Source organism: Cygnus atratus, chromosome 4 (genome assembly GCF_013377495.2).
Source record: "Cygnus atratus isolate AKBS03 ecotype Queensland, Australia chromosome 4, CAtr_DNAZoo_HiC_assembly, whole genome shotgun sequence".
NCBI classification, from domain to species: Eukaryota; Metazoa; Chordata; class Aves; order Anseriformes; family Anatidae; genus Cygnus; species Cygnus atratus.
This window is the reverse complement of record NC_066365.1, coordinates 51,278,633-51,296,595: the sequence shown is the minus strand read 5'-3', so window position 1 is coordinate 51,296,595 and position 17,963 is coordinate 51,278,633. Positions and strand designations below refer to the sequence as shown.

General features: G+C 34.8%; 1 protein-coding gene across 1 annotated transcript in view; it reads right to left on the bottom strand.

The window, feature by feature from the left end:
• Positions 1–3,645: 3,645 nt before the first annotated feature.
• GABRG1 (gamma-aminobutyric acid type A receptor subunit gamma1) overlaps positions 3,646–17,963 on the bottom strand; it is a 53,322-nt gene continuing 39,004 nt past the window's right edge. Inside the window, exons 5-9 of the mRNA XM_050710586.1 lie at positions 15,071–15,153; positions 13,735–13,872; positions 13,445–13,597; positions 9,775–9,986; positions 3,646–3,924 (exon numbers count right to left, since the gene is read on the bottom strand). Of these exons, the coding sequence (XP_050566543.1) occupies positions 3,646–3,924; positions 9,775–9,986; positions 13,445–13,597; positions 13,735–13,872; positions 15,071–15,153 (865 nt within the window). The remainder of the gene's footprint in view (positions 3,925–9,774; positions 9,987–13,444; positions 13,598–13,734; positions 13,873–15,070; positions 15,154–17,963) is intronic.

Below are 17,963 nucleotides of genomic sequence, written 5' to 3'. Positions count from 1 at the left end.
ATGGAAACAGTAAACTGAAATGATGACTGATATAATTAAATAAAATATATCTTACAGATTCCTCCAGATTCCTCCTGTTGAGCTTTCAACTGAAAGGCCAAAGGTGCTCACAAAGTACAGTTCAGATAACAATTTTAAACAAATCTTTTACAGCCATTGTAAATAAGCAACAGAAAATTATAGAAACTGTGTTGGAGGTGTTTCTCCTTCAAAGCCTTACACAATCCTATGTCTCTGAATGTCAGAAAACTGGATAAGGTTAAAGTCTTTGAAGCACATCAATATATGAATATAAAATACACTACCCAGAGCTCATGCTTTGGTTGCACTTTTACTACTGCTACATTAAACAGATGCATTCAGACACAGAAGACATGCACTGAAGATCAGTAAGTACAATCACAGACAAAACCTTACGAAAAAATAACACTCTGACCTGTACTTACTACTAAAACAGACAAGTGGTAAACACAAATGCAGAAAAGAAATGTCTCTGTTTTGAAAAATACATTTCAGGAGATGTTCGCAATGGGTGCAAACAGTTTCCCCAGACTTGTTTGTCCCCTTTTTTGCCTTTCTGGCAATTTCTCCTCTGGCCCTTTCAGCGAGAAAATGTTTTACTGAAGAGGCTCTGGCTCCCATCCTTAATGCTCAATGATTTGAGCTACTGAACACTCATTATTGAAATTAATGCAAATTAAGCATGTGTTAATGGCATCAACTCAGGATCACATCACTCTTTATGTCAGTACATAAGCACATGCTTTTCTAAATTCTGGCCTAATTACAGTACTGATTAGGAATAGGTTTAAGCATGTCTTTAAGCAGTAGTGGTCAGAATAATATGACACCAAATATTGTAATCCCAGCTATCAGTAAATGAGTTTTTTTCCAGGTAGGTTTCAAAAATGGTCACAGCATCTAAGCCTAGGTAATCATAGTCTCTGTTTCTTGCCATTTTTTGAGAGCAATGCTTAGATTTCTTGTAATTTATTGTTTACATGCAAACTGGAAAAAAAAAAAACACATAGGACTAAAATAGAACATTTATTACATGCCAAGTTACAGTTCACTGCATTCCCATTTCAATTTGAACTCACAGTACTATGGGAAACTGAAATGATTTCATCAGAATCAAATGAGATACACAGAAAAGTTTGTCAACAGACAGAAGCAAGTGCATCGCTAAACCAAAAAGTCATAACATTCAATAGCTTTAATATTCCATTACATTGTTTCATAGAAATTAAAGATGAAAGACTTTTTATCCATCCCTTCTTTATTCAGGATGTTTTCTGTTGTCCAGGTAAATCACTAGAGGTTGATTGGCAACTGACAACCAAATGAAAAAGCTAACTGGATGTGCTGTGAAAGTTGTATTTCCCCTTGCAAAGTGCCAAGTTCTTTCAAGTTCCTTTTGTTTAAAGGTAAATTAATGACAGCCAGGAGCTCACAAAAATTTGGGCCTGTATTGAGTAGCAAGTAGAATGCCTTTCAAATATGCATCTAACATACTGCTACTGAAGCCACCTTCATCCCTCCTACAGAGGAACATGTTCAGTGTGCCGTCAAAACGCATCACACTGCACTATGGAATTAAAACTGACATATTTCCATTGTACTGAACATTTTCTGAAAATGAGACTCTAAAGAAACAATAGCATTGTTAATGATGCTGCACTTCTACCCTCAGTCTAACAATCAGAGGAAGTTGGTGCTCAGAAAGGTCATACAACAGATGTTTGGCTAAATAAAGAAATAAAGCTTGCTTTAAAATGTGATCTTCTCAGTCACACTTGCTTCCAGAATCACTGCACATAGTCTGGCATTCTTTATTAAACTTTGGGGCTGAACATTGCAGGAATTGTTCACATATGTACTGAATATCTTATTACTTACCAACTAGCCTATGAAAATCCATTACTTTTATTCTGATAAAAATTCAGAGGAGGTAGCACATTCAGAAATATTGGGGGGAGGGGGAGGCTTCTTCCATGTATCATTTTCTATAATTAACCATTAATCATGTCTTTATCTCTCGTACCGAGCATCCTCACCTACAGCCAAATGTTAATCCCATTAATCCTCTTTAAAGATCTGTAAGGTCTTCTGTGTAATTCTGACTTCTACTTAATGCATATCTTAATTTTACAGTGATTTTTGCAAGCTCACTTGAGACCAGTTTCTTTCTGAGAAAGGAGGAAAGACTGCATTTTTCTATAATGAATACAATGGATTTAAAATAGAATTTAGATAGTAAATGCTGCCAGCCAGCAATAGTCAACACATAGAAGTTAGTCCAGAAAGACTACTACTGAAGAATTCCTACCAAAGGGAACAGAAGCTCTGACCATAGAAAGGTTAGAGTACTGGTCCTGTGATTTTGGGGGAATACACACCATCTTGAAGAACGATCTGTAATGCATAAGAATTATATTTATTTTTTCCCCTTATAAAAGGGTTTTTCATTAAGAAAAAAAAAAAAGTATATATATCAAAGAGGTAATTACACAGCAATCCATAACACAGTATCGGTAAATCTGGCTTTGGCTCAGTGAGAAGCATAAGCAGTAACAAACAGAATATACAAAACTATACTGTATGCGAAGCAGACCACATCCTATATTTTATTCTTAGGGACAGATAGGATGGATAAATGGTTTTGAATACAATGTCTATAGCACTGTTGTAAGGTTTTTCCAAACTCTGATGATACAAATTCTACTGAACTCTTTAACTCTTTCTCTGCCCCTGAGTATGAATAAGACAAAGTACAGGGGGATGGGGAGGATGTGTAGAGCGTTATGTTGAAGAGCCAGAATCTGTTAGCCAACACCAGTCTGGATTCCATGAAATTAGAGCAATGGCAGCTTGGTAGGAATTTTTCAAAGTTGTAGCCCTCTTGGAGAACTTTGGGGAACCTGCAACAGTGAAATAACAGCAGATGGAGCACAGACATACATGTAATCAAAGGCTGAAAGCCAAAAGCCTATATCAATGGTCAGGATAAGACAAGCTCAGAATTACCCTTTTGGCTTTTTTGCGATATACGCATTTCTTGCTGCTCTTGTCTCTGCGCTTCGTATAATGTGATTAATCATGACTTAACCATTCTTCTTAACATACAGCAGAGAACAAATGTCTAGTTGAAAAATAGAAATGTTCCACTTCAACTTTTTTAAGTCAGGAATTAATAAAAATCATCATCTTATAGATGAAATGGATGAGAATAATTAATCCCATATTATTAAGGCTTTCTTTGTTAAGGTGTAAGAGATGCTACAAAATTAATCTGCATTATCATTTAGAATTGAAATTCAAAGGTTATGTAGAAATGTTCAGTTCAATAATATAGCCTCTTGTCTGTGCATTTTGTTAGAGCTGGATGAAAATAGGTTTGTTTTCAGATAATCTAAATCATAAGAGGTTTTATTTTTAAATTTCCTCTTCAAAATACCAATATCTGTTCTATAGTTGATCACAAGAGGGAGACTACATCATCATATTTCCTCTCATTGTTTCAGATTTTAAAAACAGCCAATCTGAATCATTTTGGACCAGCTCTATTCTTTGACAATTCACTGAAAAGCATTAATGACAGATAACTAACTTTTTTTTTTTCTGAGTTTGTCCAACCACTGAAATTTATAGATAAAGATAGCCAATCCAATAAACAAGATTGAACAATGCAAAGGCTGTTGGAAAGAAGATTCGAGAATAGGAGTCAATTTTTGCAATACGAATGTGTATCCTTCCTTCTCTCCAAGATCCTGTGCGGCAGTCTTCAAAACAACAAAAGAAGCTAGCACAGTCTTTCCCTTCTAGGCACTCATATCCATAATCATCATCACGTTCAGGGAGATGATTAATGTTATTAATTGGAATCAGTGTTGATCCAGGTCGAACAGCAATTGCAGGTGGTTTCTTAAGAAAAAGAAAAAAAAAAGGAAAAAAAAAAAAAAGAAAAAAAAAGAAGAGAAAAATATAGTTTGTTTTTGTTTTACCCTCTCATTAAATAATTCCATATGCTTCCCACAGCAAGGGCCACTATAAGCACATTAGCACAATATACAGAAATTCAAATATTGCAGAAAACAGTTTTGGGAGCTTTGCAAATTATGAACTGCTCTATATAATTAGCTCAGGCAGGCAAAAGATTGTGACTGTTTTTCACCTGCCACAGTGAAAACTGGGTTTTGATGGGATCTGGGAATACTGGATAACTAGTTACACAGATAGGGTTAGCTGATCCCATCTACACAACACAGAAGGACATTTTGAAGTCAGCCACAGCTTGGTGACTGGGTCATAAACAAAACCATGGGCAGGATATAAGCACCACTACCAAGAGAATAATGGCTTTACTATCATTTGGAATCTTTAGTACTGGACTGGGTTCGTGTCTGGATTTTCACTAAAGCAAGCTAGTGGGATCAGAACAGCGTTACTGTTGGAGTTTTGCAGACTGATACACACAAGGCCAGGTTATGTCATCTAACCCTCTGATGCTAAATCCCTAAACAATACGCCCTGCTGAAAGAAACCAAGGCATAAGGCTCCTTAGGAGAATGCCATGAAGTCAGTGAAAATGATTAATTTAGCTCTTAATTCTTACTTCTACTTTCCATGTGCATAACTCAACCCTCTTGCATTCTCATTAAAACTGAGTGTAACAGGTGTTGAGATTCATAAATAGCTTTCACAGAAAGAATCTGGGTGCCTTATTGCCTATTACATATATGGTTTGCTATTACCTTTCCTGTGACTTTCCACCTTCCTTTTAGTTGCACTACCACTGCCCATCTTTTCTCTTTTTATTATTTTGTTTCTACGTAGCTCTTCACTCCTTATCCTTATTTTCCCAAATATTCCAAAATACATTCTCCCTTTCTCTGTCTGTCCTTGTTTTAATTTCTAAATCCTATAGCCTTTTTACACTATTCTGTAGTCATCTTGTTCATTCATTCTTTCAGTCCCATCCCACTTTTGGCATCTCCTAAAATTTTCAGACTGAATATGGTGGTTACATCAATACTGCTCTTACTTTTTTTTTTTTTTTTGTCATATAAGGAATCAAAACAGGAAATGATGAAGTAATTAGCAACTCTGTCTACTGAAACATATAAAAGAATCTTTCATATAATTTATACATGATAGGAAAGTATGAGAAATATATGAAAAGCAAGAAGCCACATCATATTAATTCTTCTGATGCTTTAGAATCCAATTGTCCCACTTCCAGGAAATTACTTTGGCCAGTACACAGATCTCTATACATTGTTAAAGGAGGAACTTTATTGCTGCAGGGACATTTTACTACCATATCCCAAGGGGACAGTGTTAAAACTTTGCAGTATCCTCCATATTTTAATAGCCTTTGTAACTTTATTTAATAAACATTTTTACCAGAGGAAGATTCACACAGACTGCTGCTTCAACACTTTTTAGACATGATGACCTAGGGAGCTAATTATCATCCTAAAGGTCCTCATTATTCTTTTCAGTTTTGATAAAATACTGACAACACTAAAACAGCAGCTACATGAGACATTACAAACAGATCTTATTTTTGTAAAATATAACATGTAAGTTTAAATTTGTTTTGAACTTACAAAATCATTACTTTGTTGAAGATATATAGGGAAAGATGCCTATTTCATATGCATGCCTTCTCTGACTTTACAAGAATTTTCTGACTGCTGGTTCCACCAATGTAAGACTGATGGAATGATTCATTTTTACTCATGAAATAAAATAGGAATTCCCAACTCAGAAACATCATGGTACGAAGAAAAAATGATGGTACAACTTTTTATTGCTCATGGGACAAATGATTTCTAAATTCCTGAGAACTGATACCTCATCTTTATCTGTGCCTAATCTGGAAAACATCTCTCCCCCAAGATAGATATAGATTATAAAAATGGTTTTTTTTTTTCAATCAAACCAGTCATTATGCATTACACGGGATTAAGAAGACCACAGTAAAGAATGCAGTGAGACTTCATAATCAATGTGTTGATTCAACCCCAAAAGGGGAAGGAACATTTTACATTTCAAGGGTACATTGATCACAAGACCTAAGTCACCACTCAGATTACTATAGTAGTCACCTGCTCCCAAGAATTACTGACGTATCACAGGAAGACATTCAGAGAAGGGAAACAAGGAAATAGTCCGTTCCACAGCAAAACAGAAGAAAAAATAAAACAATCCTATAAGAAGAGGAGCCAAGGAAATCCTTACTTTTCAATAGCTTGTGCCTTCAGAATCCCAGCAGGATTCTCCAGCATTCAATGATTGTTTGCTCTAGAGTTTCTTCTGTTGCTGGAAATATTACTAGCATTCTCCCTGCCATCTGTTCAACAAATCCTATGTTATACCACCATAGTAGATTGAAACTAGCTTCTGATGTAGAATTTTGTAGAGGTGCCCTCAGAGAGGCAGAAAGAGTGCCATCTTATAGGCCTAGCTCCTTACAGGGAATACATAACGTAAATAAAACAATGTAAAGGAGGTGGTGAGGGGGGGCGGGGATAAGATGTGAAAAAGTTATAAAGATAATGTTTTTCAAAATATCAAGTGAAACCTTTAAGGTAAATCTGGAGACCAGGAAAGGACAAAGGTAAAATAAAATCCTCAGCAATTTGTCCTACTGAGCCCAACATGGATCCACATCAATGAGAGAAAACACATCTAGGATCCATAACCTATGAACTCAGAGATTACAAAGAGCTCAAATCATCGGAAAGGTTCTAGTCCAGAAAGAATGAAGAAACTTTAACTGAAAACTGCTAACCTGAAGAAAAACAAACAAACAAACAAACAAGATCATCTACTTTTTTTTTTCCCACTTTTGGCATAAGTGAATTTATGGTGTGTGGAAAAGTAGAATCCAATACTTCACAATAACATGACCTCATATTAACTGGCGGGGACTTAAAAAAAATAATATGTATATACAGTACTATACGTGTACTGTACATGTACATACCTACTGATACTGCAGATAAAACTCTACATACAGTGACAAACATTTATAATACTCTGCAGTAAGACCAAAACCAAATTATTCTGAATTAATAATAACACATGTACAAAAGACAGACATCATCTGTGGAGCACATAACACAGGTGATACATTCACTTCAGGTAAAATGGAAATCGGAACAAGATCCACAACTTATTAAGTTTAATCTTTCCTTCCCAAACTCATTATCATTACTAATGTGGATTTGCATAAGCCAATTCATCCTACCTTTCTTGATTTATGCCAGCACATATTTTGTAAGATAATATTGCTGTAATCATTTGTAAAATCTTACCATTACTTCACAAGATCTTTTATTACACCTTTTTGGCATCAGTTCTTGGAATAATATTTTATTGCAATTTGCAATAGAAATAAAACTTATGCAAAGCAATATTTCTTAGGAAAACACAACTGTGAATAAGAACTTTACAGAAAAAAATAAAATGGCTATTTGAATTAACTAAATTGTGTAGATTTTTCTTTTTTAATTGCACATCCATAATTGCAAGAAAGAATGAATAGAAGTCTCTAACAAAGAAAAAAAAAAAGAAATCTAGATTTGTAATTGTGTGACTTCCTATTGATTAACCAGATATTTTGTTTAATTGCTCTGTTTGGAGCAAGAAATTTTAAAGATTTTTATTAAAACTTAAGAAAATATATTTATTAAATGAAAATCCTTTACATCTAATTATATTCAATTTGACACCCCCCATTTTTTTTTAGTCATTTCTTATCTAGTATGCTCTTATAGCCATAATGTGCTAAAGCATGTTTAAAGAATTGTATGTGAAAAGATTATTTTTTCACTCCTTAAAATAAAAGGCATGCTTTAAGAGCAAAGTAAAACACAACTGAAAAGTGTTTTGAGTATTATATTACTAATTCTAATCTTAGTCCAAATTTCAGCTGTTTATTAAATGTGTCATAGTTTATATTTCACCATTCTTCTACATTTTAAATTATCATATGCATGGAAAATCTCAAAGCACTTGGCAGATTATTGCACAAATGGCTGATATAGGAAGACAAGTTCTGGAAAGTCTCGGTGCTCCATTCCTTAAGAGTATACTTTCAAACCACTTCAATGTCTGCTGATTTGCCACCAGCTGATCTTTAATTTCTCACTGGTTTGAACATGCAGTAATTCCTCCCCTCTTCACTTTTTCCTTGTTGTGCATGCTGTGAGCACACCCATTTCTGATCCCTGATCCCTAAGTGTTGTTGAGACTTCATTGCCACAATAATCTCAAACTGAACTGAAACTGCTCTACTAACACTGGGATGTACCCCAAATTCTGCAGCCTCTATCTTATACTGTCATTAAGCAATGACAGTAAGTTTAGCTGTGGCCCTTGCTAACACCTACCTTCCATGCCTTCCATGCAGTCGCTCCTACCACTAACAGCGAGGAGGTTTTAGGTTTACATTTTCCAATTGACTTCCAGTCTTCTTGTCTGGAATTCCCTGAGGATCATGGTGATGCCCGACCAAGGCAGGACAGGGTAGTATTAACCCTTCACCACTAGTCTTGTTGTAAATACCAAGCTGACACTCTTGGACCAGCTCACCATTACTAGTTGTGTATATGAAACAGGACTCTCACTTCCCTGCTATTAAGCCACAGCAGTTCCACAGGGCTGCCATAAAACAATTTCCCACAATAGCACTGCTCAAAACAGGTGCACCAGCACTTTCTGATGTGAGTCACAAAAGAGATATGGTTCATACCAGGATTTCTGCAATTCCATATATGGGCTTTCGTAATTTCATTTCATCTTCTGTTTGATCTTACAGAGGTGTCATTCAGCCCTTGCCCAGGAAAGACAACTGATATTATGATTTATCTATGCTACAACTTGTTTGGATGAAATGATCCAGAAGGCGGCTTTAAAACATTTTCCTTCCTTTTATTTGGCCCCAAAGAAGACTACAGTAAAGCCTCAACTAGTAGGACTACTGTTCTAATGAATAAGCTATTTAATTCCTTTACCTAAATATTTTAGTAATTTAAAGATTAGCTTTAAATATTTGTACTGTCTTCCAACAATGGATTTTTTCAGAAATTCCAATATTCTAACTATGTGAACAGAAATTCTCTTAAAATAGAATAATATTTACTCCTATGATATTTGGGCATTCATACAATAAAAACTTCAACTTGTAAAAACCAGAAGATTCATTTTACTAGAAAGAAACATGGAAGTAAATGAAAAAATGACTTAAAGTACTGTTTATGAAGTGAAAGAGGGTCGGAATTCTGACTGATAATAAGCAGTTTTTTCTCTGCAGTGTTAGCAAGGTAAGATCCAAATGACGTTAGGTGATACAGACCCTAACAAATCCTCACAGCTTCAGTCCATTTACATTACCTTTGTTGCTATAGTCTTACCTGTGGTTCTTTGACAGATGTTGTTTCCAGAAATGCTGTGCCCCTACAGAACTCTCCATAGGCACAAGCTCTTTGGGCAGCTCTAGAAGCACCAAGGGCATAGCATGGAAAATTACATCAAAACACCTCTCTAGGGTGTTTTAGACTCGTGTTCTCACTCACATATGAGTGGAATGATCAAAAAAGTTTGCTTGTTAGTAGTATTTACAGAAAACGAATGCAAACCCCCACTTATATAAAAATAAATAAATAAATAAACTAGCTGTCTTTGAAAAAGTCCCTCAAAATTAATATGATAATAAAATCAAGAACCATTTTTTTTCCTTCTTAATCACTTGGTTAAACTTACTGATGGCTTAGATTTTGCCTTCTTATCTTTTCCTTTGTCCCCTTTTCTGTTGCTGGTAAAATAATGCAAGGTGCCATATTCCATCAAGGCAGCAAACACAAAAATGAAGCAAACTGAGACAAAAAGGTCCATTGCTGTCACATAGGAAACCTTTGGGAGTGACTTCCTGGCAATTGTACTCAATGTTGTCATGGTCAGCACCGTTGTAATGCCTGTTTGATAAAGTAAGAAAGACAACAGAAAAATAAGGAAATATATGAGTGATTCGATCATATTGTCGCTATGTATATATAAATACACCACTCAAATTAGCCCTTAATTCATTCATGAGGCATACAAGAACTGAGCCACAACAGGATTCACCCCAGATCACACTCATACACACTAGTGCTACTGTAAGAAGACACTGTGGATCCAGTGGCCACCAGGGGATCATACAGAAGGTAGCACATTTCACCTTTAATTTAAATCCTTCCCATTTTCAACACACACTGAAGAAAACAAGACACGGATAAAGTTTGTATAATTTTATAAATGTTACAGAATGCATGCATAAAACAAGTACAATAGGCAAACCGGTACACATAAGCACACATTTAATAAACAGGTAAAAGACCCTTGGCTCTTGAAAGTTTAAAATATATAAAAACACTCACTCATAAAAAAAGGTGCATTATGTATCAATAATTAAAAACAACAACAACAACAACAAAAAAGAAACAATAAACTTTCAGAAAGCATCAGAAAAAGGAATTCAGTACTTGAAGGGGACTTATAAAAAAGATGGGGAGCAACTCTTTGCTCAATCAGATAGTGACAGAATGAGGGGAAATGGTTTTAAACTAAAAGAGGGGAGATTTAGATTAGAAGTTAGGAGGAAATTCTTTGCTCAGAGGGTGGTGAGGCACTGGAACAGGTTGCCCAGAGAGGTTGTGGATGCCCCATCTCTGGAGGTATTCAAGACTAGATTAGATGAGGCCCTGAGCTACTGATCTAGCAGGGGGGTTGGAACTATAAGATCTATGAGGTCCCTTCCAACCCAAGCCATTCTATGATTATATGATTATATGAATAATGTTTACAACTATTTGTTTCTGATTTGTAGTAGGTCAAATTAGATGACTCTCTTGGCCTTTCTGGTCTCATTCTCTGAGTTACTAGATATTTTTTCAACACTTTGTCTTTAGTAATAAAAATGTTTCCCTTTATTTACTTATATATAAGTTAACTAAATGAACAAGCTGGCCTTGGTAGCAATTTGCTTAGTATCTTCACAATACCCCTCTCACTGGTTTAACATTTAGAAGGTGTTAACACTTTCTTCTTATATGTGACGCTTCAGGGAGATGCAAAGCTTTTTCATAGTAGTCTAAAATTAAGCTGTGACCTTTACTTTGGAGAGCAATACTTGAGCACACACATAATTTGTTACTTACATGTGTAGGCCTATTGAAAAAGAAAAATAAATAAATAAATAAGTTTTTTTTTTTTTAAAAAAAAGTGCTATACCAGTCTAGGGCTTTCTATGGCTTTTCAATCAAAGCATGGAATCAGGAGTTGCTATTGACTGACAATGCAGGAGGGAAGCAGAAGTGATTTTGCAACAGATTTTTCAAAGATATTACTTGCCTAAAAGGGCACACAGACAACCACAGAGTTTTTCAGCAGTGTGCTTTGCTCCCAGTAGATGTTTCTGAGAATCAATTAGACATTACTCTGCAAAATTATGTATCCAAAGACCTTTAATCATTGCAATCCTTCTGCTTTGGGAAACCCCAATCTGCCAGGATCTTCCAGCATGTATGCAAGAAAAATTACCAGGCATTTTAAGTATACCAGACCCCAGCACAGCCTCCAGGTTGGAAGTGACACCCACTATTCCCTTTGCTGACTTCTGTTCCAAAAGGATGAAAGATGACACGGACTTTCCCAGTCCTCTCCACTCTCTGGAAGGAAGCAAACCTTCCACAGCATCTCAACTACTTGCCATGATGCACCTTACTTAGTTTTGGCTTTCTTTTCTTAATTTATCAGTCCTTATTTTAATTATTGTTTTTCCTTTAAAATCTATTTGACTTGTAAACTCTTTTAACTCTTTTTTTTTTTTTTCTTCATCAGGACACCTGCATTTGAGAAAAGTCATCCTACTATCTGCCAAACATTGGGTTTTGAGTATTCACACAAAAGGAACTCAGATTTAACTGCAGGGAGCCATAAATATGATATGGCAAACATTTGTAGTACATCTCAAGTAGATGAAAGACAGTACTGCTGAAGTGACAGCATGAAAACTCCAGCTTCATCATGAGATCCAAAGCAAATTTGCTAGGTTAGTGGTACAGAAAAAGCACTCCGTAAAAAGAACAAGTTAGATACTAGCAGGATACAAGTATGACAGGCTTTTTTTTGTTACAGCTAGCATCCTCCTAGACTGTCCCCACAATGACACCCAATGATTAGTAAGTGAAAGAAATTTTATAATACATTTCTTAATAACAAGAGATAGTTTCACTTATTTATTCAAGATTTTAGGCTCTCTTCACTAACCTTTGCAGAACTTTTGAATAGCACATGCATAAAATCCAAGACTTGGATTTTCTTCCCTTACCTTTTCATTAGGCTACTAAGCCATACTCATTTTTGCTTAATTTCTTTCTTGACTCATTAATCTTCCAGTCCTGACTGGACTGTAGACCAGTTTCAGTGGAAAGGAAGGGAGCTAAAGCCTGGACTTACTCTTCTAGTAGGAAATGCTCCTACCAGGTGGGAACGGTGTATTCAAAATCCTATAAACTGATGAGGATCTCTCACATCCTAAGATACACTCTCAACTCTTGGCCTTTCCAAAAAAAAGGGGTCATACTGCCATTACCAGTTTTACTATAATCATCCACCAATGCTAAGCTGTGAATTGCTAATGTGCATCCTATGCCCTCCATGCATCTCCATCTATTGTGAATATATGGGGACTATGACACTTCTACAAGGTCGTGTATGAATCCCAAATTGTCACATGTAGGAGGCCAGTGCCACACTAATCAGTTCAGCCAAGATGACACTAACACAGAACTAAAACTGTAGTGAACTTGCAACATTTCAGTAATATCTGTAATAAAAACAATGTCCTGAAGGACAGAAACAGAAAATTTGCAATTTAATGTACTTAAATGCTTGAAGTTCAACTTTGGTTGTAAATTTTCTCTCTTATCCTGGACTTAAAAGAGCAAATTAATTGTTTACATTATTAAAACAAACAAACCAAACAAACAAATTCACTAAACACACACACACTAAAATAAAATAATAAAATAAAATAATAAAATAAAATAATAAAATAAAATAAAATACCACACATTTTCAGTTTTCTGGAGAATGGAGATGACTGGAGATGACAAAAAAAAGAACATAAAAAAGAAAAATATATATTTATGTGAACAACAGCATGTCCACAAGGCTTGGGCCAGTATTTCCAGATTTCCATTCTCAACACTCCCTCCTTAAGCCCTGCTGTGCTACTACAACAGGATCCTCCTACCTTGCAGTTTAAGAGAAAGGGTGAGCAATGGTCATAACTTGAAGGGGAATAAACTGTGGTTAATTCAGTGCCCTCTGCAGATTTGTATTCCTGTGGAGTACCAGAACCTCCAGAGGTGACAAAACACGTCCTTACCCAGAGATGTCCTTGCAGGAACTGCATCCTTATTGATCCAAAATGACACCCATGAGAGAACAACTGTGAGAATACACGGAATGTATGTCTGGATAGTAAAATATCCCATACGTCTGCTGAGATCAAAGAAGATTGTCATAATAATATAATCACCTACAAATTAAAAATAAATAAATAAATAAAAAATACATTCTTGGATGACATTGAAAATGGGTTTTAGTTGTATCTTCTTCTATTATTTTTGTTCTACATAGATATTACATGCAATAAAACTTCACACTTTGCCTTACCAGACAGAGTATGAGAAATTTCAGTTGTATTTCGTAACCCTACAAATGCAAACTGATATAATCTCCAGTATTTTGGATCTGCTACTTCAACAGAGGTTTTCTTCCATTTATATTCAATTTCATTTCTGGGATATCCATCTAGAACAAAACAGAGCAAATCAAGCATTCAGCCACAGTATATATCAACGCATGTTTTGTGATTTCTGAAGTTGTTTATAAACTAAACCATGGCAATATATAAAGTGCATCAGAGAGCGAGAAAATCTGTACTCCACCTGATACACCTAACAATAACAAAATATCTAGCCTAACTTTTACGTCTAGCTAGTGTGATCAACCAAAAACTATATAAATACAACTGGTTAGAAAATACTTACACAAAATTTTGGAACTCTGACATGAAAAACTGTCTCAGAGTCATCACCATGTATCAATATGTAATACACATTAGGTTTAATAGACCTCAAAGAGCTTCAAAGTATATACACTTGTTAGTCTATACTTTGGTAAAATTTCAGTTCCCTAGCATGGATTTTTGTGACCTGAGTTACTGTTCAGTAATCCAGATGGAACTGCAACCTTTTCATGTGTTTCACATGTTGTTCCAAATTATCCAAATTTTATTTAATTGTCAGAGCTACCAAAATTCATTTAGCTAGAAATATTCAAAAAGGAAGCGCTAAATGAAAATATTCATTTAAGAAGAATCACTAAAGTTTGATTTCATTGCCTATTAGATTTCACATTTAAGAATAAGTTGTTTGGCTGTGTTCAGGTTGTTTAGGATTCTTTTGCCAGTAATAGAACAATTCCCTTAGGAACAATATATATATATATTTAACATAGTTTATATTAAAAAGTAAGTCTGTATGTTGTATTTCTTGCTCACATAAGTAAGTCCAACTGAAAAGAGAAGGAGTCCTTATACTGATTTAGCATTTACAAGAACAGGCTGAAGAGAGCAGGTCTTTTTGCTCTTAAGTATACCACATGGAACCAATTCAAAGCTGGCAAGTATGGCAGGCATAAAAAATAAAGTTCTTCCAGGAAAATAGATTCCTATTAACTGGAATGGGCACTGCATCACATTCCTAAGCAACATGATTATTTTTAAAGTTGCAACTAAATGAAATGCATGTAATTCAACTCACTCATTATTGCATTTAATAATGCAATAAGTAATGCAATAAATCAAAGCAAATTATAAACAGGTATGTTATTTTTCCTTCACTGCAAGGCTTTAAAAAGTAATTACTTGCTCTCTTGTTGCCAGAACTTCAGGAAATTTAAAGCCTGAATGTAAAAAGAAAAGAAAACAAAGTATTGTACCACCTACAGCTTGAAAATTCCAGTGGACAGGAGTGTTCATCCATAGGAAAGTTATGAAGCTGAAGATAACATTCAGCATTAATTGTCAGTCTAATTAGAAAATGAAATTAAAAAAAAAATAAAAAATAAAAATAAAAGAAAAAAAGAAAAAAAAAAGAAAAAGACAAGAAAGATTATATTCAAGCATCCAGACATCCAGACACTTCAGACTAGATAGTAAAAAACATACACAGAAATCAGTTTTGCCACTTAATGGATCTTATGGATAGTCAACTGTGTATCTGCAAAAAGCATCCACCATGACCTCTGAAGAACAAAAACTATCATCGCATGCAGCCTGAGGACCTGTGTTGTTTCAATTGCCATATTAAGTCAATTTCAAAAATGTCAATTGATTTGAGGGATCTCCCAGATGTCTCTCAAAGAAAGAGGGGTAAAAGGGTGGGGATGAAGGCAGGGCAAGGAGAGGAGTTTATTACAGCAAAACTTTAACATAGGGCCTACTCTACACTTATGGAAGAAGCTCTGGTAAAGACAGTAATATGGATTGGAAAGAGCAGTCTTAAAATTTCTACTCATTCAATGTCTAAGGTACTTAAGTTATTCAGGTAGCTAATATACATTTTAGAAGCAGTTTTGAACTGATAATATTTGGACAACGGAATCATTTGCTGCTTTTAAAAAATACTATCACAGATTTCCAAAGAGCTTCCAAGCAACCAATGAGAAAACCAGTTCAACTAACTTTCACTGGAAAGCTAGATTAAAGGGTTAGACTCTGAACTGCCTTCTTTGCATTTAAAATAGTTCCTCGTCTGATGGCACTACAGTGAAGAAAGTCAGAATTTCTTCTAAAAACAACTTTGAAAATTAACATGAAATTTAACAAAATGCTCACGTGCTGAACTGTATGCAATACTTCCGTACCAGACTAAAAGGGATAGGAAAAGGAAGATTGTGCCATGCACTGCCATAAAGCACCGTAAGTCTGTGAACGAAGTAGTTATTCTACCCAAAATGTCATTAGGAGCTTTCCCAAAATCTGACCTGACCAAGAGAAAGATATGGGATTATAAGGGAAAGTGTAGTTCTTGTCATACACTTGGGGAAAGAAAAAAAAAAAAAAGACCATATTTCCAAGTAAGAGACCTCTGGAGATGCTTTTCAAATTTACCAACTATGGTATATGCATTTATTGCCTTTGTTTTCCATTTTCAGTCTTTGGATAGCCAAGCCCTTAAAGAAAAAGAAAACAAAACCAGACCATATTATTAAAACCATATTATCTATTTTAATAAAATTAAAAGCAATGCAACCAGATCTGGAATCACTGATGGGTGCAAAGGAATGAGTAAGGTCTAAGCTCAGAGTAAGCTCAGTAGGCCAGAATGTAAGAGTAGCTGAGCATTAAAGAATCACCACTTCTACTCCCTCAAGTAAGGAAAGAGTGGTGGTGCAGGGGAATCTGGAGCACTGTCAGATCTAATTATTGTTCCTTCATTCACCAACCTATGAATTTCTCAATGTTATTCCACTTAAGGCTAAATTCAGACCATAATCTCAACTATACAGATGTTTGCTTTTTACAGTGCCAGGTGAATACACAGTCTTGCTTTTTTATTACTAGTTAATTGCACTTTACAGCTCAAACTCCAGCACAATAATTCTAAACTATTGCTTTGCGAGAGCTCACATTTTTTGGTTGGGTTTGCTTGTTTGATTGATATATTAAACCCTGTTAAAAAAAATATATATATATATATATATATATATACACCATTGAAATTAAACAGACAATGGAAGGGTAAAGTCTAAGTATGAATTTTTCACTAAAAAAAAATAAAAAAATAACATGTTAACAAAAGAGACTATCTAGGGATTTTTATAAACACCAGAAGAATAAACTGTTTACAAAGTGCTCTCCCAAGGTATTCATATACCTTCAAATGAAGCATATTAAGAAAAAATTAAGGGAACAGAATCTCTTTAAAACAATACAATTCTTCTTTCTTCTGTTACAGAATACTTTTATAAAATACTCATACAGCACTAACAGCCTGCATATGAAAACATCATAAATGATAAAAGAAAGTAATTTAAACTTTCTACTTTAAATAGTAACCATAATAATAATAACTGATAGAGAGCAGAATCAGATTTATGGCATCTTTTGCATTCACTACTTCCCTATCAGCTCCAAAACTAGCAAGATTTTTTAAACTTTCTTAAGAAATTAAAAACTGAGAGATGACCCTAAAATCCTTTCTGTAGACTAAAGCTATTCAAGAACTGTTTGATAAGTGACTAAAAGATCAGTACAGATAGCCTAGATGCAAAACTTAAAATCATCCAAAGCATGCCCCATTTACCAAGCAGATTAATTGCCAACATGTTTGCTTATGCCAAATTTGGAGGAACAGGTTTAAAAGCTTTTTAGAGTAAACATGTAAAGTAGTATAGGCAGAACTTAGGCCTTAGACTAAATTAAACTTTTTATGATTTTTATTTTTTGAAGCATTCTTATTTTCCTTATAGAATATAATTTGGTGGAAATTAAATACTGAACTGCTTAGCACAGAAATGTGTTAAATGATTTATGACTAGATCTGTGATAGCTTAATGACAGACCACCACTATGTTACTGGCTACATAATATCTTTTTTTTTTTTAATCCTGTCTGTACATAAACGGGATTAAAATTTGCTATCCATTTCAATTATATCTACCCAATTATCTGGGCAATATATTTCAATACTAACTATTTTATATTTTTCATGATCAAATAATTTATTCTTTTTCTCCTTAGAAAACTCCTTGCAAATTCCTGTGGTCCAAGAAAGAATTGCCACAGACATGCTCCATATTTTTTACTCTCATATTCTTAGCTATAACAGTTCTGT